The 24,136-nt window shown below is 39.7% G+C and overlaps 3 protein-coding genes across 4 annotated transcripts; 1 reads left to right on the forward strand and 2 right to left on the reverse strand.

Moving 5' to 3' along the window:
• Positions 1-26: 26 nt before the first annotated feature.
• Positions 27-2,011, reverse strand: polr3k (polymerase (RNA) III (DNA directed) polypeptide K). The gene is made up of 3 exons (XM_008415947.3): positions 1,790-2,011; positions 1,597-1,684; positions 27-250 (listed from the first exon to the last, which is right to left on the reverse strand). Exons 1-3 carry the CDS (start codon positions 1,898-1,900, stop codon positions 123-125), a joined length of 327 nt encoding a protein of 108 aa, XP_008414169.1. The 5' UTR covers positions 1,901-2,011; the 3' UTR covers positions 27-122.
• Positions 2,012-2,198: 187 nt separating this feature from the next.
• On the forward strand, positions 2,199-8,083 carry snrnp25 (small nuclear ribonucleoprotein 25). 2 transcript variants are annotated; one of them, XM_081610138.1, is made up of 10 exons: positions 2,199-2,546; positions 3,398-3,488; positions 3,602-3,707; positions 3,786-3,860; positions 3,965-4,428; positions 6,136-6,285; positions 6,377-6,508; positions 6,594-6,662; positions 6,857-7,004; positions 7,153-8,083. In XM_081610138.1, the coding sequence occupies exons 1-5, from the start codon at positions 2,337-2,339 to the stop codon at positions 4,020-4,022; spliced, it is 540 nt and encodes a 179-aa protein (XP_081466264.1). In that variant the 5' UTR covers positions 2,199-2,336; the 3' UTR covers positions 4,023-4,428; positions 6,136-6,285; positions 6,377-6,508; positions 6,594-6,662; positions 6,857-7,004; positions 7,153-8,083. The 2 variants fall into 2 exon arrangements, with proteins under 2 accessions (XP_081466264.1, XP_008414164.1); XM_008415942.3 differs by lacking the exons at positions 2,199-2,546; positions 3,398-3,488; positions 3,602-3,707; positions 3,786-3,860 and having other exon boundaries at positions 4,018-4,428.
• A 1,158-nt stretch (positions 8,084-9,241) lies between these two features.
• On the reverse strand, positions 9,242-20,548 carry mrtfbb (myocardin related transcription factor Bb). Its single transcript, XM_081610133.1, has 14 exons — positions 20,164-20,548; positions 17,192-17,257; positions 15,676-15,731; positions 15,489-15,564; positions 15,091-15,252; positions 14,684-14,874; positions 13,740-13,868; positions 12,654-12,901; positions 12,137-12,269; positions 11,175-12,056; positions 10,509-10,616; positions 9,972-10,067; positions 9,829-9,889; positions 9,242-9,735 (listed from the first exon to the last, which is right to left on the reverse strand). The coding sequence occupies exons 1-14, from the start codon at positions 20,261-20,263 to the stop codon at positions 9,329-9,331; spliced, it is 2,715 nt and encodes a 904-aa protein (XP_081466259.1). The 5' UTR covers positions 20,264-20,548; the 3' UTR covers positions 9,242-9,328.
• Positions 20,549-24,136: the final 3,588 nt, after the last annotated feature.

The following is a 24,136-nucleotide window of genomic DNA, read 5'->3' on the forward strand; positions in this document are numbered from 1 at the left end:
AAGATACATTATGTCTGACAAGTGACTGTTGCATAAATTACATTTATTTTTGGGGAAAGGTAATTTTTTGAAAGACAATGCGGAATCTGAAAATAATTTGAACTTTCTGCAATACACAGCCGTCAATCTCTCCATCTATGTCCACACTGTGCATTGCAGCATTTGTAGAAAGTCGTCATCGGCTCGTCTGCTGATCTGGTCTGGATCTGCATGAAATAAGCCCGGGGATGCTCACACTTTGGACACGTTTCTGCGCAGAAACACAGATGCAAATTATCAGCCTAGAATAAAACTTTAATCACATATTCCCTAATTTCCACACTTTAGTCAGTGTGGCTGATACTCTAAAATACACAACATAAGAGAAAAGCATATAATGTTTTGATTATAAAACCATGTAAATGAAATTTAAACATTCCCCAAAAATGCTCCATACTGTATCTTTAATGTAAAGCACCAGTTTCATATTCATAGAAAAGATAACTAATCTTTGTTGTGAACATATAAGGCCTGCATTTGGATACTCAACTGAGAACCAAGGAGACACATTGTTGAGCGTCACAAATGAAAGCATAAAGCTAAAAACGCTCACTCAATCCTCCTCTCATTCACCCAACTACCGACAGAGCTGAATGATGATCACCAGGGCAACGGGCTCTTGTGTGCTGTTGACTTAATGCAGTTTGTAATTGGGGGGCAGGGGGGATATCAGATTCAATATTTTGTGTAGTATGAACAGTACACACAGTCTAAACTGTCATGTTGTATTTCACCTGATTTTATCAAACTGTGAAAGACATTGCAGTTTTGTGTCATAGTAGTTAAATGTGTACAGCCATTGTAAACAATGTACAGAAACAAGCACACTGCTGACATTAGTCATAACTTTGCATACATTTTGGTTCTGACAAGTTGTGATTGTAGCATTAAAGTAAGAATTTAATGCTCGACTTTCACTGGGTGTAAAAGTAGATCAGCACTGAAGGAACATCTCTTCAGTGAACAAGTGTGAGTCAAAGCAGGTCTGTAAACATGATGGGTGTGAAACACCCGGAACTGTCTAAACGCCATCTTGTCTACTAGTTAGAGTGTTTCCCCAACCCTGTTCCTCAAGGTTCACTGCTCTGCGTGGTTTAGGTGTTTTTACGTGTCATCGCATATGATTAACATGCGTTTCCTGTACTGCAGTCATGTAAATCAGGTGTGTTAAAGCAGAGGACCATCTAAAACATGCAGGCAGTGTACCTTAAGGATCTGAGTATTTGTTGTTTTGGTAAAATGGCTTTCATTCATTCTGATCATTTCACATGAAACAAGCAGCTAACCGAATGTAAAATGACAAAACTAATTTCACACAATACAATAATCTAACACTGATTTAATGTGGTTGTTTATAGTAATCAAATAGTAAATTTTAGCTAAAAAAAAAAATCTTAAGTTGCGTTGTTTTCACTTTGTATATAGGCTACACATTTTGCTAACGTGTCAAGGAGATAAAATATTGCACTATAGTCCGTGGCGTTTCTATATTTGAACGTGATTTTAGTTTCAACATAAAGAACAGACTTGTTTGAGACAATGAGAGGCATTAGTCACCTGCGGTTGAATCCACGTTCTCCCACGCTGCAGCGCCACCAAGGACATCATCCACCTCTTTTAGCTTGGGATACTTTCTGTTATTTACCTGCGAAGGTACAAAAGGGGGCATTTAAGTCGTAGAATATCGTAAAACGAGAAGAAACAGCAAAGCCAATTCCCACACAACGCGGGTTAGAACGTTTTATGTTACCTTTCTGGTGATGTTGTGTACATATGGACAAGTGTTACAAGCGAATCTCAAACATCGTTGTCCTTCTTCGACGATTAAAACATTCCCACAGGTGGGGCAAAACAGTAGCATGCTGACAAGACACAAAATGAGTCAATTTAAAGAGAAATTAAGTAGTTTAGACTTTTTTGAGCAACCGGTCTGCTGCGTTTCATAGCGGAAGTGCAACAAATAAAACTAGTCGATAGGAAACACGAAGAAGAAAGCGATGTCCTGTTTAAAAGGAAAGAAAAACTACACTGAAACTGTATAATCTTTTATGAACTACAGTAACTTTTAGGGAGATGAATATAGCAAAATCAAATTTTATTTTGTTTATATACTTTATATTTATTGAGTGGAACTTTGTGTGATGAGCCTCCTGATCCCACCGGATATATATTTTGCGCGTTCCACATATAGAGAAGACAACTCGCTTTTGTGAGATAATATTTAATTTATTGTTTTCCTTTATGTTCAGTTAAAATTAGGCTTGCGCATGTTTGCTGTCTTGTTTTAGTAGCTTTTAATGGAGGTGGAGGAGAGTCTAAGCACTGGAGGTGAGAGGGGGATTGTTCTTCAGGATGAGGAGGTGAAAAAGGAGAAAGACGAGGAACCAACTGCTGACACAGAGGAGGAAGATGAAGATGCTCTCCCGCATTCAGAGATCCTGGATATCTTCGAGGAGGGACTGGCTCGACTTGTGCAGGACCCTTTACTCTGTGATTTGCCAATACAGGTTGGTAGTTATTTATAATTTTTTTTAAATTTGTTGTAGTTGTTTGTTTTAGATTTAACTTCTGTAAATTAAGCAGTTCCGATATATTCTTTTTAGAGAGAGGATGGCTTTTTATGTAAGCCTTTCAAAATCAGTCATACCTGTCATGTATTTTTCTAATTGTACTGTCTCACACATGAACAATTCACATGCAAAACGAGCCTGAGATGCAGCTCTTATTTTTTTTCTTATTTTTTATACAAGCTTTTAGAAAAATTCAGAACCTTCTTGAACGTTATTTTTTGACAGCAAGAATTTAAATTGGTTAGAACACATTTGGACTCCATGTTATTCAAATTTGCATCTCATATAGATTACATTCATTCCTTAAATTGATGCTTATGTAAGAGTCAGACTGCCTTTCAAAGGATTTGAGAGGCACTTGCGTTTCATTATCACTTCAAGACTTGTCCAATCTTTTAGCTGAACAGCGCTGTGTAAAAACACGCCTTCTAACTTCTTTATTAATAGAATTATAAACTGAAATATTCTTAAAGGTTTATTTTTTTTGACGATGTCAAATGAGTCTCATTTTACATATTATATTTATATAATTTACTACTTTTAGTTTAGTTATTGCTGCACACAATTACATTCTGACATGGAGCTGCTTGGCAACAGTACCCCAGTGGTGGTATTTTCCTAATTGTGTCCAAAAAAAATGAAGAAGACAAGTTGATTCTCACAGTTGAAGAACAACCAATTGAACATTTTCTTAGACCTAAAACCATATCTTTGAACCCGTAGGTCAGAAACACCTCTTTAAATTTTGGTTTTAAATGCTCATCGAAGAAACTGTCTGTACTTTTTAGGTGACCCTGGAAGAGGTGAATTCCCAGATTGCCTTGGAATATGGCCAGGCGATGACTGTGAAGGTTTTAAAAGCAGATGGTGAAATAATGCGTCAGTGTTTGTTTAATTTTTGGTGATCTGCGTTTTGCTTTTCGCTTCACTTCTTCTGCTTTTGTTGTTGCTGCACATAAGTGACAATAATTTGTCTGTCTGGTTGAAAACAGCCATTGTGGTTGTCCAGAATGCGACAGTCCTCGATCTGAAGAAGGCCATTTGCAGATTTATGGAGTTGAAACAGCAGCGAGAAGGCGGCGTGAAACATATCGGCTGGTAGGAGCATTCACAAACGCAAGAAAATGAATTCAGATCTGTTCGTAACTCTGCAACTGTTCCTCTTTTATTTCTCAGGAGATATGTTTGGAGAACTTACCATCTGATATTTCAAGGCGAGAAACTTGAAGATGACACAATGAGGCTCAAAGAGTGAGTGTTTATACTTTCACCTTAGTGCTTAATGCGTCTGAATCTTAACATCAAAACTGTCTGAATATTTTTTTTTTTTCTGTTTTGGAAATGTTTATCTTTAGTTATGGGATCAGGAACAGAGATGAAGTGACGTTTATGAAGAGACTCAGGAAGAAGTGATGCAGCATGTTTGGAGAATAAACACTATTTCCTGCAGTGTCCCTGTTACTTTAAAATAATTAAAACTTTGTTTTAATCCTTTTTTTTTGTATAAATGTTTCTTTGTCTGGTATCTGTTGGTTTTAAAATGTGCCTCTGTTGTAATGTATATGTAATTACAATAAATAAGATTTTTGTGGAAGTGCTTTGTGAATATTAAAATATTTCAGTATTTTCACTTTGTCTGTGCCTACATATCTGTGTCCTGTGCTTCTATCTGAGCCAGGCTGCAGCAGTTTGCAAAAATGAGAGGAATAAACGCCGCCCAAATGATTTGAATATTTCCTGAAAGATGGGAACAACATTCTCTTGTTCAGCTCATATGGATTTTACCTGCGAACGACGTAGCAGAGGCAGCAAAAACAAGGTAATGTCAGAGTTTTTCTACAGTTTTATTTACTAATTTGTAATATGCAACATCTAAAGTGGTGGAACGGGTTTTTTTCACAATTTTGCTTTTTATGTACGGTGACAAAACGCAAGCAGATATAATTAATAGACGTTGTTTTCAGTTTTGAGGATCCTGTTTATTTATATGTGTCCAGCTAATTTAAGTATAATCTTCTAGATATGATTTTACTGTTGGTGGCTTTTGCTGATTTGGTGAAAAACTTTGTTCATTGTTGGAGACAACAAAACGGACTCCATACGGATTTTGGGCGGATGTAGGTTTTCATGTGAAAACTTGTTCTAGGATAATTCAGATGGAATAAAAGTGAAGCGATTTATTCTCTGCATTACAGCAAGTCTGTGAGGGGTGAAAAAAAGAAACCATAACAGAGTTACCTATTCATCATACACATGTTATGATATCAGTTGTATTTTTGGAAAATTGAGACCTAATGAAGCTAAAGTGCTTTAAAATAGTTTTACACTTTTACAGATTTCCTGTTGTTGCTCTTCTATCACAATTGACTTTATGACAATTCAATTTTGCTAACCTGGATAAGTACAAAAAAAGTTTAAAATGGTGGTTGCACTAATAATAAGCTGTCTGAATCAACCAGGACCTATGTGGAAAATGTAACTGTCCAACTTTAGATTATGAATAATTTGGAAAGCTGAGTTTCATAAAGAGCCTCTTCCAGTCCTGATTACCACCAGGCTTGGTAAATGAAGTAGGATAAAGGATCTCAAAATCAATGCATCCCGTCCCAACCTAGTCTATGAACTAGTAAATTTTACAAAACTATTTCTACAAATAGAGAGAAAACATGTAGCTCTGATGATTCTTCCCAGAAGTGGCTTGGCTATTAATATTACTCCAAAACTACACCAACCTTGAATTTGAATGATGCCTAATAATCAAATAAAACAGGAAGTCTACATCTAAATGGCTGGAAGAAAGATTTTTAAGCCGCCCAATCAAAGCCTACAAAAACATCTGATTAAAGTTCTGTGGCCTATTTCACCTGAAGGTCTTCCAGCTTGGCTCAATTAAAACAAATCTGCAAATAAGGGTGGGACAAAAGTCCTGTTGCAAAACAGACTTATTGCAAATGTTTGATCGCAGTTGTTGTTGCCAAATGTGGCACTAGCAGATAGGGCTGAGGGATAATACTGATTTTATTGATTAACCAAGTTTTCCGTTTATGAAGATTTAATTTTTTTTTTTTGTTGGAAAATTTGTATTTTTTTTTTTTCTCTTTGGATTTCTGTAGTTCAGAAAGGTGTCAGTCTTCCCTAACCCTACTATGTTGTTTCACAGCTCATATTTAGTTGAATTCAGGTAAACTCCCAGAAGGGTTGATTGAAATAAAGTTTTTGGAATTTCAATTAATTATTATGATTTCTTTTTGAGAAAATAAAGTGAGAAAAAAATCAACTAAAATTAAAAAATTAGATTGCTTTGAAAAAGTTAAAAAGTAAGATTCTATTGTAATCCATATCACCCAGCTCTGCCAGCTGTTAGTGTTAAGAAGCTTTCACTTATTCATGTAAGGACAGGTTGGTCTGAATAGCTTTATTCTATTTGGATAGATTTACTCATATATTTTACTTGCAAAACAAAGAAAGCCGAAATGATAGTAAAATCTTTGTGCACACCTATGGCATTGCTCTGCAAACTTTTCAGCTGCCGCCATGACCTCTTCCCAAAATGAGGTCGAGACGATATCGGAAAAACTGAAAGACATTTCACTGAAGGAGCAACAGCTTGAACACAGAAAGAAAATCTTGATGGTATCCCAGGAGCTAAGGAATCGGGCTAAATTTGAAGAAGCAGGTGACGTTAATGGATTCCCAGCAAGTAAATCATAAAACATCATTGATGTTATGCGATCTTTGTATATTTATTTATTTATTCCCCCTATCAGAAGACTCAGCTGCTACCCAACAAAAGATCAATTCTATTGACAATGAATTGAAAGAACTCAGGATAAAGAAGGCTGAACTGCAAAAGAACTATGACAATATAGTTCATGCAAAAGATGTGAAAATCAAAAACGGTGAGCACAAATGACTTCTTCTTTTGACCGACGGTGAATTCTTCATGTTTGTCAGGCTTGTCACTGAAGTTCTCTTTTTTTTCAGATATTAAGCGCGAGTCCAACCAGCAGCTTGATAAAGTCTTCTTTGTTGAACCTCCTCCTTCTTCTCCCGGTGAGCCACCAAGCCACACAAACCTGCACTGCAAAACAAGGCATCGTGCACACAAATGAAAAGTGCAGCCACTGCACCTCATATGATCTATGTGCAGATTGGATTTTTAGAGGCCAGACTACAATTTTACTATGAATTTAGTTCTTTGTAAACAGTAAAGGAAAGAGATTTGACTGTGTACACACTTCTTTCAGCCCCTGTCGTGATTCTGGATGTTGAAAATCTTCCTACACATCCAACTAAGACACAGTGCCCAGAGTGCATGGAGTTTGTCACCACGGAGACTTTCTCTTCCGTCAGCAGCGTGACATGGCTTGTTTGCATTATGTCAGCTATGATAGGGTATGGACTCTCCCTCTCATTTGGTTTGGCGGTAAAATATTTGCCTAAGGACACAGTTACGCCTTGTTGTACCTGTTACTGTTTGCTCAGCCACTTCCAGGTTTGTTGTCATCGAGCTGGTTTTGTTTCTGCTCTCCCACTTTTGCAGCTGCGCGGCCGGTTGCTGCCTGCTTCCCTTCTGCATGGACAGGTTCAAGACCACAACGCACAGATGTCCAAAGTGTCGGTCGAAAATCACAACCATCAAAAAGCTCTGAGAGGAGAAGCAACCGGTGAGCAACTGAAGCACATGCCGAGAAAACGCTGGACCAGCAGCTGCTGGCGATTTAGAAAACTGCTGAGAGGATCTGCTGAAGCGTTTGTCCTCTATTATGCAGGGCATGCTGAAAAGAATTCACGTCTAAGGGTTTATGTTTGTGAACTAACAAAATGAAATCTTGGCTGAATGGATTTAATGAAGCACACATCTCAATAGGTATAGCTGGGTATATTGCATGTAAATATGTATTATAATAGATCTATAAAATGTATGAAATTTACCATTTCAATTTTAAACTACCTGAGAACTTCTACTAATCTTAAAGTAGTTCTTTAAGCAGACTGTGAAGCTGTGGGCATTTTATCGCCTCTTCAGAAGGATTTGAATCTCGTCTTTGAAAGATCAGAATATTTTAGAAATCCAGTGGACTCTGGCAGGAAACTGAAAATGGGCCAAAAGATGAACGAACCCAGGGCTCGGAATGACGAGAGAGACTTTGCAACGGGAAATAATATGGAATCTTTTTTTTCTTCTGTATTCTCTAACCTTGTGAAACGCTATAATAGAATATTATTATGGGTTGTACAAAGTCCTGACAGCAGTACAAAACAAGTGTGGATATGGGAATGTTTCATTCGCTGAACAAATGTACTCAAATTAAAGTTTGTTTTTTCTAGAATTAAAAACTATAACTTCTCATGTAAGAAGAAATGAAAATATGTTCAAGCTTTTCATACATCTTTGCCAGGTGCGACTTTAAATGTGTCTGGCAATGGATATGCATGTAGTGAGCTGTTCAATAAAGAAACATAAGAACCGATTTACCTTAAGCAGACTATTTAATTACTGAAACCTTTAAAGTTAGTGTTTTTTTTTTGTTTTTTTTGCTCAAAGGCAGAAAATCCCAAGGTATTTTTGTATTTACAAAAAAAAAAGGAAACATTTTTTTTCTATAAAAAAACAGAAACAACATAAATACATCATACAACATAAAAATGATTGTAATGTTTTTGGTGTCGAGTTACATCGGTCTTGTGAAATCTTATTCCTCATCCCGGCGTGTAACCTACTTCCCAACTCCTCTTTCTCTTGAAGGTGACAGATTTGACACAAAGTAGCCGACTTAAAACAAAGAAATGTCGTGAGATTTTCTTTCGCATCAAAGGGTTCTTTGTCAGACATTCCAGATATCTTCCACAGAAGTCTGAGAGTCGATATACAGCAAATTAAAATACCACAGAAACGAATGTCTAACATTTCCTCATCCAACACATCCACACATACCAAATGCTGCCTATAATAGCACACACTGTAACCAGCAGATGTTACTGGAATCCACTCCTACTTTAATGGAAGAAGCCTGCCTCATTATTCTGATGACATGCCACTGAATGTTTTAGAATAAAACTAAATAAAATAAAGTTAGCTAGCTGATTAAAAGTCAGTCTGGCCAATTTCAAACCAGCAAATCATGTTAAATGCTGCCCGACATATGATTCGTGTGAGGTTGCTTCTTTAAATTGTGGAGTGTATTAATGTGTGCCAACTTACAGGGTCGGTGAAGAAATGTTTGCAGAGTATTTTGTAATAAACACTTGAGTTGATGTTGTTCTGGGTTTCTGGCTCTCTGCAAGCCGATCAAACTTTCACTACTTTGGTTAAATATCAGATTTATGCCTCTCGGCTTGCATAGAAGCCATGGTCATGCGGCTTATGTGTTTACAATCTGTTTTGATAGTGATAATCATTCCAAGACAGGGTGGAGTAAACAGCACGGCGGCTAAATGCAGTGCTTGTCCATCTGCAACCAGGCTTTGTGTATTTTCCTTTACTCCTATGTGCGCTGAGACAATTCTTACTGCAACATTCTTTACTGAGGCTGCAGAACAAAGAGAAGTTGTGAAAAATATAGAAAAATCAGCCGTGTGACTTGAGATGGAAATCCTTAAAGCGTCAGTACCATTTTCATTTTCCCCCCTCCCCCACAAAAAAAGTTCTAGCTTTTAAAGTTCATTAACTTTTGTATTTAAAATTATGAAGTCCACATACTGCCTTTAGAAATCACTCAATCCCAGCTCAAGTTCAGTTCATGAGAGTCCAGGAAGTCAGGCACTGACATGTCCAAAGGGTTAATCCCCTCCGAAGGCACAGAAAGGGTGAGATCGAGCCAATCCATGCTGTCCACAGAAGTGCTTTGCAGGTTCCCACCAGTAGGTGGCAGGTTTTCACTGAAGTTCATCTCCATCTCAACCAAAGGTGAGCTCAACTCCTCCATCAGCTTCCGTCTTTGAGCCTCCGTGTCCCCCAGAAGGGCTTCCAGGTTGTTTCCCGTCGCTCCAGGCAGCTGGGCCACCTGCACCAAAGGTGGAGGACGGGTCAGAACCGTGTTGATGGGAAGGGTGGTAACGCTAGCTGTCACAGGGAGAGGCTTTTCCAGGCTGGGAGGATCCTGTCTGATGAGAGGGGAGATCTCTGAAAAAACAAGAGAACGACACCAGTGAGAGGAAATCCTCGCTTATCTTCCAAGCTAAACTAGTCCAAAACGTAGCTAAAAGCGTCGCTCACCTCCACTTTCAATCAACACGTCGAACAGGTCGTCCATCTCCTGGCTCGCTGCAGTGGGACCCTTTAAAGAAATAAGAGTTATTTAATGTAGGAAGGATTTTTTAATAGCAGTTTTAAGTGATGAACTTGCATTTGATTCGCACCTGAGCAGCTGTTAATATGCTGCGTGTCTGTTTTACTGCATCCTCATAGCGAGGTGGGTCTTTAGTCTTTGATGCCTGGTTTGTGAAGGTTGTTTGCTGCAAAAATAACAGCAGATAAAGCAGCTATTTAACAGGAACAGTAGATAAAATAAGGCACAAATAACTATTGAACTGGATTGTGATGCAAAAAGGAACCCGGGTATGTCTTTCCTTCTGCACCATTGAAGGAAAAGCACATCTAAATACCATGATTTGGGTTAAATTAATCTAAATCTGAACTATTAAGCAAAAGATTTGACCAGACTAAGTATTTTATTTTATTTTTTCCTAAATCTCTTAAAAACAATGACAACACAGAAATAGATTTCGAGAATTATAATCTGCTAATCAGATATTCCTGCCCATAGCAGTTAGCAAAATGTTGAATACCAAAACCCCACATTAAGTGCTAGTAAAGTTACACAAATAAATCCATAAACACCTGTAAAACAATAACTTGCATTAGGAAACACCACAAAGACTCGAAATATATTTCACCTTTCCTATGAGTGCTTCTGGGGGAGCTTGCTGAGAGGGAGGATCATCGCATCCAGACACCAGGAACGCACCGAGTACGTTTTGCCCCTCGCCATCCATTCCCCACGTCTGCAGAAAACATTAGACAGCATTAATGTACCGACATCAACAGTCTGAAAAGTGAATTGTGAACAAGTTACTATTGTCTATGTGGCAGAAACAAACAATAGTAGCCTTTAGCTTAGGTGGAAAAAAGCTTAAAAAAAAAAAAAAGATTTGGACTGTCTTTCTAGAACGTTTTTCACCTAAAACATTTTTTCACTTTACTTGTGAAACTGCTGAGTTCAATCTACACCGACATGATGGTCTCATATTTTCCAACTCATTTGATTCTTGTAGCCAAAATGATTACAGTGCTCTGTTAAAGCTGATTGCAGCTGTAAGCACAGGGAAGCTGCATTTTTCCACTGCAGCACACAAATGACTGGTAACTTGACCTGTGGTTTAACTGGCAGCACAACTGAAAACATGCCTCTATATTTATGCAGCCTAACGTGTGAATTGTTGGCACCAGCTGGAACATGTCTCAAAACCAAAAGGCACTGCAGAGTGTGATGACAAAGACTGAGGAGACCAAGGAAGAACGAACAAGACAAACTGAACCCAGCAGAGTGTTCGTACATTTACCTTTGCCAGATGCGGGGTTTGCGTGAGGCATTGCTGTTGCAGTTCTGCCGGTTTCTGTGGCTCGTGTCCAGAGGCCGGGATGCGGCCTGGAGCTGTGCTCTTAACAGTGGTGTGTAATTTAACGCCTTTGGCAGGGAGCTCGACTGTGACTGCTGAGCCAGGAGAGGATGTGGGCAGGAGGACCTGGGCAGGCTGCGGGTTTTCACCGTTTGTGTTGGTCCGCTGACCGATGGCGAACTGATTCGGGCTGGTTACGTGGCCGTGATCTGAAGGTTCTTCCTGTTTGATCTGCCCATGCTGACCAGGTGAGATGCAGGACAAAGAGCAGTTTGACAGATTCCTGTTTTCCTCTTTTATCTGGATCAGCAGCAGCGAGTTGGGATGAGGTGGAGAGTCACTCTGCTGGCTTCTTTTCTCCACCTCCAGCTGCATCTTTAGCTCCTCGACTAGCTTCTGCTCCTGCTCCAGCTTCCTCATTAGCTCCTCTATCTGACGCTCCTTCTCGTGCAGCCGTTTGTCTTTTTCAGAGTCCTTCTCGGTGAACGTTGCGTCTGCGGGGCCCTCTTCATACGGAGGTCCTTTTGAGGGGCTTGTGCAAAGGGCAGCATTAGACAAACTCTCTGAAACCGACTTTGCATGAATGTCTTTCATATTACTATCTTCAATTCCCAATTTGGAAACTTTGGAAGCTATGAGGGAAACGGGTGGTGTCAAATGAACGTTTTCAGCCTGTGAGTTTGCTGCAGAGGCTCCTGACTCCATGGCAGCAATACGCTGGCTCTTAGCGCTCTCGTGATGCAGCTTCAGTCTCTCTATTAGATCCGTCTTGGTCCCGGAAACAGGCAGCGATCTGAGTTTCAGCTCCATCTTCAGCTCGGCAACCTGCAGATTAAGAAAACGGTTCGTCTTTTAGATGCTGAATGCTTTCTGTGGCGTTTGTGACAGAGCCCAGGCGGCATCACCTTCATCTCATCGATATTAGCTGGCAGCTGATCCGATTTCGTGCCGGTGTGGTGGAACTGCACAGGAGTCGACGGCGAGCTTCCTCTGAGCACAAGAGCCGAGCAGCTGGTCTGCATCTCAGCCGTGGATATGCTGCAACGAAAATGGGAAACAAAGGGAGTGGGAAGGAAGGGGAGAAGGCATTTTTCAGTTGTCTCTCTGTGGGAAAACAGCACGCAGAATGCGACGAGACAAAGTTCGGCTGGGGTCAAGTGTGACAGATGACGGGGGTGTGCTGTGGTGGCGCAGGGGTTAAGCACAACCCACATATGGAGGCCTTAGTCCTCAACGCGGCCGTCACCAGCTCGATTCCCGGCCTGGCGACCCTTGCCGCATGTCTTTCCCATCTCTCAATACCCACTTTCCTGTCAATTAACTATCAAATAAAGGCCACTAGAGCCAATAAAACCTCAAAAAAAAAAAAAAGTGTGACAGATGATTTTTGTGTAAAGAATGAACTGCTGAGCGGCGCCATACTTCAGTGTGACAGGTACAACGGCCTGGCAGTTGTACTTCTGCTGCTGCTGGGTTAGGATCTGGAGCTGGAGGAACTGCTGCTGCTGCTGCAGGAGACGAGAGTAGGAGGAGTCCATCGGCACGTCGTTGACCTCCTGCTTCTGGTCAGGGGGGATGTACTGATGATATTTGAGTTTTTTCACCCGCGGCTTAGGCTCTTTGTTCTTTTTGCTGCGGCTTTTGTCCGTGGCTGGCTTCGGCAAAGTTTGCTGCAGAGTGTAACGCACAAAGACAAAGTCAGACGAAGCTGCAGAACAGCATGCGGATGGATATTTAATCTCTGCGAATAATCTAAGTCCGGTACAGGAGGAATGGTGCTTGCTGTGGCCAAAGCAAAGTTAGACTGAACACTGTTTTTTAATTTTTTTTTAATAGTTTTTAGTGTTAAGATAGAAGATTGCTCTGACGTCTCAATACAGAATGAGAAAACAGGTAGTAAAAAGATGACGTATCGTTTCAACACTCTGTCTCTGAAAGTATATGAAAATGTCCTGGCATGTCTGCAGGTTTTATTGAAGACAAGAAACCAGATACTTGGCGTGAACTGAGCCAGCATGCAGCCTTCAATTTGTCAAATTTACTCCCCTTTCATTTCCTAAGGAAGTCGGTTCTAGTTGGAGATCACAGCATAACAGAATTTCGATTAAATGCACGCTTTTCCCCATCTCTCCTTTCGAGTTTTAGCTTTGATTTTACAGTTTCATTGAGAAAGACCAGCCTATCGTTGTCAGATTTAGACAACAAAAGAACTAAAACATGTTAAATGTGTTGCTCTCTGACCTGCGTTTGACTTGACGGCTGATTATTTATCCGCTCCTAAACTGCTGCGACTCTCGGTAAGATAAAAATCCAAGCTCTAACATTATCCGTCATTACATTTCCAAAGGAAACGAGAGGAAAAAAAAAAACAACAGACACAGGCAGTTAATCAAAGAAACACATGACTGTATACCAGAGGTCAGTGACATAACAGCTATTTTTGAACTAGATAAAAAACAATTTCAAAACACAATTGTTTTTACAGGAAACATGAGAAAGTCGGCTTACTCTCACAAGAACTTGGCCTGGCGAAATGCCTTGGATGACAGCGGCGCTAGGTTGGTGAGCTTCCAGGCCGCTCGGTTTCTCTGACGTGGAGACATCCGATGCCGACTGAGAGCAGCCTGGTGGAGAGAGCTGAGGAAAAGCAGAGGCACAGACCAGGAATTAGATGAGCTGCAACATCTGCTAACTATCCAGAATAACCAAACCAAGCCTGATGAACACTCCAAAAACAAAAACATGCGCCACTTGTCCAAATAGTAGTTAAAGTCTGATTAAAGTTGCATTTTCTTTTTCTCATCTGCAGTTTTTTTTTTTTTTTTGAAAGTATTTATATCCCTTTAACATTTTTGCATTTTGGGTGCACTAAGAAATGCTTCTTTCATTTTGTGTTTTTGCAGAGTACTTCATCTTTTGTGAAATTTATGTGATAGACTTTTACAAAGTAGGACATCATTGTGAAGCAGAAGGTTAAAAATGAATTAAAAATCTTAAAACGTGACATGTATTTGGATTCAGTCCCCAAGTCATCACGTTTTAAAACCCCCCCCCAAAAAAACCAGCCTTTTACTGGAGTTTCAGAAGCAAATGCTTCCTGTTCCCGTTGAAGGAAAGCATCCCCACGTCACGGTGCCCGACACCTTCTATTGTTTTACCACACAATGTTAGTTTTACATCACAAATTGTGCATGCAGGTCAAAGTTCACATTTTTCTCCTCTGATCAGATTCTTATGTGTTATGTTGGGGGCAAATATTAAATCCTATAAAAAAAATACACTGGTGTTTGTTGAGAAAATGTACAAAAAATAAAAATAAAAAAAATCCAGAGTCGGCTTGGAAACACTTTTGCCACTGCTTTGTTGAAAGAGTTGTAAATTATGCTGATTTGTCCACTAGTTGTGACATGGCAACAATTTGTTTGATCACAGAGTTGAGGATATTTCTGTACCTGCGGGGGAGGGCTGAAGTCAGAGGAAGCAGAAGAGACCTCGGCTTCCCTTGACTCCCGTGGGGAGGGTAAAGTTTGGGAAGGAGACGGTTGGCTGTTGGCCTGCTGTGGTGATAAAGCATCACTGCTGTCCTCATCAAAGCTGTAAACATCTGGAACATGTGGTGTGTCTGAGTAATCCGCCTCACAATCTGTATGATCAGCAGAGAGAGTTTAAGACATAAAGCCACTTAAGGACACAGTTGTAGCATCGCAGCATTTATATAGACAGTTAGATAAATATGGAGCTTTTTTTTTTTTTTTTTAAGCTTGGACCACAGAGGTGGATGAAAGTCTGTCTGATAACGATCCCCACTTAAGTTTACGTTTTGGTCGTCGCTGTGTGAGTAATGCTAATGAACGCTTACTGTTTACGACTTCTTGGACTCCAGAGTCGACAGGCAGGATCTTTTTCTCCACCAGCTCCATGGGTCCAGGACGCTGGGCGATTTTCTCGTTGAGGTCGTTGGCCAGTCTGGCCCTCTTCAGTCTCAACTGCGTCGCCTGCAGGGAGGGCTCCGCCTGCGTTTCTGAGGAACAAAAAGACAAAAAGAGGATGTTCACCTACGATCCGGCCGTCGTCACTCAGTCTGATTTGTCACTGTGACTCAGCTGGACCTCTCACACGCTCAGTCTGCAGCAAAAACATTCGGATGGTCGCAGGATTGTTGAACAAGCAGTAATAAATGCAGACAGATGAATAACGGCCCTACTCATTCTGCTAATCCAAACACCATCGCCCAGAAACAACACAGAAAGGGGTTACCTTCCAGGATGTGCATACGGACCAATTCGGAGCGATCCGGTCTGCTGCTCAGTTTATGCTTAAGAAAAGTCCCAGTCTGGTTAAAAAAAGGAAAAAAAATGTGTCTACTTAAGTATTTTTTGAACATCATTAAAGTCACAGATGAACAAATTTATGCGGTGGAGTTAAAAACACATTAGAGACTCACCCTGGCTCGCTGCAGGCTGTGAATCTGTTTGTGGAAGGCAACTGGGCTTTTCAGAGCTGGAAAAATAATAAGAATACATGAAACTATTTACGTGCTTTTGATTGTAACTGAAAAGGCATTTGCTTTGCTAGTTAGCAAGCCCCAAAGGGGTTGCACATGCTCCTTTTGGGAGAAAACAGACTTCTCTGGAAGGATGTTTTGTTGTTTTTAGGGTTTAAAGTTACTCTGACTGAGAGCAGAAACTCAGATTTCTTTTTTGTTTTTGTTTTTTACGCAGATGATAAAGTTCGTGATAAAATTTGCTGATTTGAAGAGCTCTTTCATAATCCCTTTCCTGGCATCTTGACAGTTCTGTTTTTTGCCTTTTCTGCTCTTTGCGATCGTGGCCTCAGTAAGGAAGAGCTTATGGGAGTAAAACAGGAAGCACCAGCTTTACTGACTCAAACAAAGAGATTACTCTGAGCAGGGAGTTTTACTCTTTGATCGCTCTGAATAAACTCATCCTCCTTCAGAGGAGGACTGTGTCACTGACCAGTCACCTCTGATATGACCGCCATTGTTTGCTTTAATGATACACGGATCAGGGACGCTCCAAGGAGTGTGTCACACACACACACACGCGCGCGCACACAGTAAAACATTCCTGCTTATTGCTCTGATTTCCATTCTTCATAAGAGGTTATGAAGAACCGTTTTAAATGTAGAGCATTTGATTGCATTTGATTAAAGTGCATCAAAGTGCAAAAAAATAAAATAAAAAAATCTGTCTTAATTAAATCCTACTTGGAGTTGAAACTGGATATTTACATAAACTGTAAACAAACTCTCCCACCATATTTTTTGCGTCTCTGTATTGTCTGAGTTCCTATGGCGAGGGCATCTTGATAAGCCTTGACAGACATAGCTATCCATCCATCCATTATCATACACGCTTATCCATAGCGTAAGGGGTGCTGGTGCCAGGAAAATAACCCCTGCAGGACGTCCATTTTCTAATTGATGTGGGTTTGTGGTGTCAGAGAGGAGCAGGTGAAGGTCCTCCAAACAGAGCAGGACATCAAGAAGATGAAACGTCCATAATTCTGCCTTAATGCTCCAAATATCAGGTGCTTCACTGTCTCAGCGTCTGCCATACGAACAGATCCTGTTAAAGAATAATCTGTCCTTTCAGGGCCAGATATCAGTAAGTCTTACGAGTACAATGATAACTTGTCACATTTCATAGGGGATATGCAAATACGTGCTGTTAAGTCGCTCAGATTTGTTTTTCCATTACAAGTTTTCGGTTATAAAAGTGCAAATGACTGAATGTTGCCTCATTTAATAAGTTTCCGTTCTGCAGGCTAAGATAAGATCATTTTTGGGACTTCTTGGAAATAAATAGCAAACATTGCCATATCAAAATCTGGAATAGCTTTTTAAATTTTGGATACTTTTTTTGTTCTTTTGTTAATGCCGGGCAATAAGACTAACTCACCAGGAGCAGATAAGGGGTAGCGGTATGAAAACTACTCACGCGGCATGATGCCTTGCTCCACTAGCTGCTCCCGAGTTCTCCTTTGCTGCAGACAGTGCTGGAGGACTGCAGAAGAATGCAGAGGTTAAACATTTACCGTTCAGAAACAACTCATCTGACTCATCTCACAACCATCTGTGAAACCTGGAGGACTTTAAATAAAGCAGAAATGGTTATTATTTCTCAATCACTTTGCTTCCCTGGAAGCCAAACACCAAACTAAGCTCTTAACCACAGATATTCTGTTCAGTTCCTGCATGGTCTGAGTTACGGGGGGTATCACGGTTAGCTCCACATTGGCTTGGAGCTCTCCTAAAGAAAAGCCAATGTTTGAGTGAGTTCTGCAAATGTGACAAAGACGCAATTAAAAACTATTAAAACAGGGGAATAACATTCTGTTTCCCCCGTTTCCCTGATTCGAGATTTGAGAAGAAGTCTGGTTTGTTGAGCGATGTTCCTGAGTCTTACATGAAGTTTCTGGATGCATCTTCTGTGTTGTACAAAAAAATGTAAACAGTAGTAGTTTAAACATTTACAAATAAGAAACGTGGACTTGTTTTTTCCAGCAAAGCAACACACAAGAAGGAAAAAAAAAAAAGAAGAAGTTTGCCGAGAAGGTTAGGGGGTGACGGTGACGCATGAGGCCGTGACCCTTATCGTCATCGCTGTAGCGAAGCGAACCCAGCTTAGCCGGATTTGCTCAGTGGCCTGGGAGAAACAGTTCCCCCTCACACACAAACACACACAACGCGGACCGACTCAACTCCCCTGGGAAAGACGCCGGGTCCGAACAGGACTCTGTGACTCACTCAAGCAAAAATAAACGGGGCAGCTGTGAGAACAAGGCCTGGGAACCATGACATTTTTTGGGGGCAGTTAAGGGGGTGGGATCGCCGGTTTGCTGTAGAGTCGAGGGGGATGTTCGCCGACTTCGACTTCTGGGCAAGGGAACGCAGAGTGACGAGAGCTGAGGCAAAGGATGGAGGGCCGTGCCCACCTCTTATAGCAGGACATCATCTCCAGAAGAGAGAACAAACTGTGCCTTCTCTGTCTGTTGTGTTTTCTATTACCAACCCAGGCCAATAGAGAGGGGGTGGGGGGTTGAATCCAGGAGATTCAAACAGAAACAACATCAGTTTCTCTCAATATTTGTGACTCAAAAAGAACGCCACAGGCAGTCTGTTTTATTACTGTACACAACTGCATATCAATAGCATGACAAGCCGCCTGCAAGCGCCATGGGAGAGCACTGGCTTTAATTTGAGCATCACCATGAGGGTACGGCTCCTGCCCGGGGTCCTCCTCATTGTGTCATCTTGTGTTGAGCATAAACCCTGGCTAACCCTTCCATGATGCAAACTGGCTCCTGCTCACCAGTAAAGCAAAAACAGAGGTTATAAAGAAACACAGAGAGGGGGCTCTGCTGAAATCCCTGTCTGCTGATGTAATCTCTAATCTCAGACTCGTGTTGTTCTCAGCAAATCACTCCTGGAGTTCTCCCATCAGTCTCTTTTTAAACTGACCCCCCTATACCCCCCTTTCTTATGACGCTACATAAACAAAAATAAAAAATCATTGTCTGAAATGGTGGGTTTTAGTTTATGAACAACTTGACACTCATTTACGACAACGTTGTTGTTGTAAATACAAGGAATGACATTATTTTAGCAAAGATTCTGGGATTTATAATCACAAATCCTTAATCAACAGCTACAAAAATGATATTAAGGATTTTATTCCACTTCAGAGGTTATTATGTTTAATAACCTGTGAAGAGATTAGTACTAAGACATTAGTATTTTTTGAACATATACTGTAGTTTTTCACATGTCCATTATGCTGGATAAAATATGCTTAGGCCTTGAAATGTGTATGTGAAAAATGAATAATACTTTATGTAAAGTAAAAAAAAAAGCACTAAAGTACCAGTGACACATGATAAAGGAAAGTAATGAAAAGTTGGAATACAAACAACAATTAATAATGTTCCAGTTATTATTAATCAAAGGTAATTCCAAACAAATGGGGGTTTTAGCCCTGATTTAAAGGAACTCAGTGGTTCAGCATTTTGTTTCCAGTCAAATTCAACACTTCATGTATGTTTTTTAATTAGTTGTTAATTCATTGTTAAAAATATTTAGCTGTGAGATTTTCATTTTTTTTTTTACCTGGTTAGATATGATCTAAGGTTCATTAGTCTTATTTTATTCTTCATTAATTATCATAACTATACTTATCCTGCATTTTAGGTTTTAACATCACTTAAATGAAATGAGGATGTAGCTGTTTAGTTCTTGTTTTTATTCTTCTAAACTTATAAACACATAATTTAGTTCATAGTTCGATGTAATTTCAATGGAAACTGAGTAAACATTCAGTAACAATAGGTTAGCTTTAGGTTAGCTTAGTTTGTGATAATGCAGTCTGCAAAGAAAAGCTTCCTGTTGACATGATATGAAGACAAGGTTGCTCCCAAAGAAAGAGAAAATGTATGATAACTAAATTAGAAAGTATAAATCTTCCTCATGTCTTTTTAGGGGGAAAAAAAAGATTGCTATTCAACGTGTCACAATAGTAAAATTCGCCTCAGCATGGGGGTTGAAAAGCTACTGATAAAACTTCACAGGTGTTTAAATGGGATACAAATGTTGAATAGATCACATCAGCAGCACGTCTGCTCTGTTTTGTTTTGCTGCTCCAGGCTGAATTTTAAGCAAGGTCAACGGCCAACAAGGAAGATTAGAAATATGCAAATGACGAGCAGAATCTTGATCTGCTGCATATCTGGGATTTTGCGCTTCCTTTGTAAGTAGCACACAGTGTACGTGTACTTGTGACATTTGTCTTTTCTGTGTCGGGCACAACAACTTTAACACAAGGAATACCTGAAAATAACATCCCGCCTAACTACACTAACAACAACAAACCAAGTAAATAAAATACAAGCACATGACATAAGGAAGAAAACACACCTGATTTGAATTTCCCCCTGCAAATGGAGGGGCTCTCCACATCCAGGCAAGCCATGGAGGACAGTTCTGGTCTGATTGGTGGCCAGCTCTGGAGTCCCATGGAGCGATGAGACCGGAGCAGATCCAGCAGCAGCTACGGAGAAGGAGAGAAGACAACGCTCCGAGAGAGCAACATGTGGTTCGTTGACTCTCCTGTCTCTCTGCTGGCCTCAGCGGGGAAAGTTTGTGTCTGTGTGTGTAAGAGCGCGCGAGCGCGGAGGCGACGTCAGGAGGAGGGAACGCAGGGCTGCGTGAGTTAACCCTTACTTGGTCAGGTTGGTCTGTCCTCACTGAGCGTCTACAGGAAAAGCAAAGCAACTTTTTTAATCATTTATGGGATGAGGTAGTGATTACCGTTTCAGGACGTTCTCTTTGCAGGGGATAAAAACAGTTTATGGATAACTAACAGAAACTAGAATGCTTCTTAAACAAACTTGCTTAGCATTAAAGAAAAACCACTTGGCCCGTAGGGAGAGAAGAACTTTCAAGTCTTTCCTCATTTGTTTAGATTTTGTGTCTAGGGAGCCAGACTTGTTCTAATCTTTGAGACTTTGGGATGTTTTTTTTAACCATTACCTTATTTTCAGTTCATGAAATTACAATTTCTATATGAAGGTCTTTTATTCGAATGTACCTGCAGTGCCAGTTAGAGTATGTTGGTTGGCTCTCCTAGTAAAGATGTTTAAAAATCCCTAAAAGAGACGAGAGAGATATCCAACTCTTGAAAATATTTAGTGCAAGAAAACAAATCAAATGCATTTTTAAACAGAATCATACCAGTCTGTAGTTATCGTTACTCTAACAACTGATTCAAATAAATAACTAAAGTTCTAATTCAGTTTTGAATTGATCAGAGTTTTTGCAAATGTTTTAGTTTTTTAATCCACACATTCTTTTCCACTGTGGTATGAATAATAAAATAATACATTATTTTGAAGGACCAAAATTTATCTTGCCACTACACAGTTTATGAACTTTTACTCAAATAAATCCAATGGTGTCGATTGGAAGAGGAATTAATTTGAAGAGCATTGCTTTTCTCTCCACAAAAACATTTACACAAATGCAGTTTTATACTTAGGTTGTTGCTGAATAGAAAAGTTAGAAGTCTGCTCATCTGGAAATTTTACAATAGAACATAAAAGATTTCAAAAGAAAGACAACTGATGAGCAAAAGAAAGGACAAATCAACAAATTTCATGTTTCAACTTTGATAGATGCAATCCAAATCACTTTATGCTAATATTATTATAAGACAAAATACTCTTCAGGTGGTTTGAGACAAACCACCTGAAGAGTGGTTTGTCTCTTCAAACAAACCACTCTTATATATATATATATACATATATATAGTGAATCTGCAGACACATCCATACTCCAGCTGCTTCAAGAGAAGTGCCTGAAGAAGTGCATGCTGGGAAGACCGGGCTGCTGTGTTTGGCATTAATAATTTTCTTTTGTAAATTGAGAAGTATGCATGTCAAACTGTGTGGGAAGTGGGGGAATATTGGAGTTGATGGAGGAAAAGCAGATTGGGACAGGCAAGATGTTGTGACAGCCCACCACTGGGACTTAATAATGGTGAACAACGAGTCTGAAAAATATGGGAGAGCGGTGGGAGGGGGTTTGAACTGTGGAAAAACATCTCCAGTATTTCACTTATTACGAACAAGCTTCCTGAGCTCCACATTCATGAGTGGGCAAGCCAAAGAAACAAAACAAGACATCGGAATACTTTGTCACAAAGTCGCAGTTCCCATCTTCTTTCTGTGCTCCAAAAAGTCTTTACACTAGTCTGGAGCAGCAGAAAACATCTATCATCCAAAGAAATAATATTCTACTCGGGTCATAATTTTGATTGGATATATAGACTCAGGTGTTGATAATCAGTCAATGCAATGATCTAAACTTGATTTTATGAGCAGGTGAAGATCGGTCAAGTTCATCTTTTTGATAAATTACCCACAGCTCCAAATCTTTCAAACATACACAATTTCATGACTGACAGATACTGTAATCTTAACTTAATGACTACGATACTTATCTTATGCGCTTCCTATCAGCCACATATTTTCACTGACATATGGTTTCATAAATACTCATTTAAAGAAGATTGACTTTCAGGGTTTCTGGCTGCCATCTTGAATTTGATTTACGATGCAGAGTTGTGCTGCAAAACTCTGCAACAAACTGTTTATCCGCTGGAGTGTTTGGATTTCCCCGAGTGCCAAGTACAGCATCATATCTTTTAAGACTTTGTTTATACACCAGCTTAGTTCGTGAAAACACTCTTGGAACGATGCACCTTTACCCAAACTGGAATGTTTGGCTGATTTCACTTTCATCATCAACACTTGATGTTGATTGTTTTCTCTCCATCAAGGTCCAATGTATAACATGCAGTCATTGCAACAGATGGAACCAATAAGCAAAGAATTCAGAAACAACTGTATTTTTAACTTACTGAGCAGGTTGAAGGTAGAACTGTAAAAAAAAGGGAAAACATTTTGAATATAATTCAAAATTTGCAATGTGGTTATGTGAGAATATGAACTTTCCTTGAAACTTTCCTTTGTGGTGAAGCTCGTAGGGAGAGAGGCTAAGGTTATCCTGAGATATCTCTACAGTTACTCATGTAAAGGGTTGCACTGTTAAAGGATATACTGCTATACTGGTTCTCTGCTACTTTCTTCTACTACTCTCCAGTTATGCATTATACCAAAGCACTGCTGCCACTGACTTCACATTCTCCTCACAGGAGTTACAGCTGTGGCCCACCGCTAGCTTGACCTTTGTTAATATTAAGCGAGAATATTAACCTGATGTTCTTGCTTACATTATTTCGCCTCGTCATATTGGGTTAAACTCTCTCTCCTAGCTAAATCAGTTAGAAGAGGTACATATGTCCTCAGAGCTGTAAGCTTATATGTTTATATATCCTTTTGTTTGATGATTAATTTTTTTTTAATCAATCATATTTTGAAAGAAAAATTATACATTTTGATTTTCTCCCCAAAATTTAAATGAAATAAATGTTTTTTTGTTTTGTTTTTTCTTGTGTGATGTTACACTAGATTATTGGAATTCAAACATTTTTCAACAGACACACAAAACTACTTTGATGGATTTTGTATTTGCTGATGTCATCTGATCATCCAGTCAACTTCGTCTTGGGTTCCCTGCATCTTTAGCTTGATGTGCTTCAGCGTCCTCCGTTTCCTTTATTTGTTGAGCATTTGAAGCATCACTTAGCTCCGTGCTCTCCAGACGTTAAACATTGCTCACTTAAGAAAGGTTTCGACTTGTTAGGATACAGCTGAGGGAGCTCTAAGCAGCCAAACTCACCTAAAATCTTTTTATATAGTCGCCCCCGTTTCATGTCTCTCTTAGTACTTTCATTAATCCAGGTTAATAACATTGGACACAGTAAAACCCCGAAAATTTAGCAAAACTGGTTTAATACACTCTGAAAAAGCAATATCTTTTCAAATGATATAAATAGCAAATTTCCATGGCATACTGACGAATAAAAAATGTGCATGAGAAAACTTTCGACTGAGGTTATCTTTAGCGCTGATGTCAGACAGCAGCCATGTAGTTCTGCTGCTGTAACTGTTGTAGCACAAAAATCAACTGCAGCACAATCACCATTGGATGAGATCTGAACAACCTGATCTAGACTGCTTGAAAATAAACACTTTCTTAAAGAGAGAAAATGTATTTTCTTGCTTTTTTGCCTTGAATACAGACTAAGTGAAGTTAACTTTGATGCGACAAATCTGTTAAATGCAATAAAGCCCTTTGAAGGCTTTAGAAGCAAGGCTTTTGTCTTGTCATGGTCTGCAGACGGGCTCATGGTCAGATCAGGAGGAAGTTAACAGCAGGCTCATCCATCTGACCCAATTTTCAGCCCACATGTCTTTCTCTACAAAAC

Source organism: Poecilia reticulata, chromosome 8 (assembly GCF_904066995.2).
Source record: "Poecilia reticulata chromosome 8, P_reticulata-male-v2, whole genome shotgun sequence".
Lineage (NCBI taxonomy): Eukaryota > Metazoa > Chordata > Actinopteri > Cyprinodontiformes > Poeciliidae > Poecilia > Poecilia reticulata.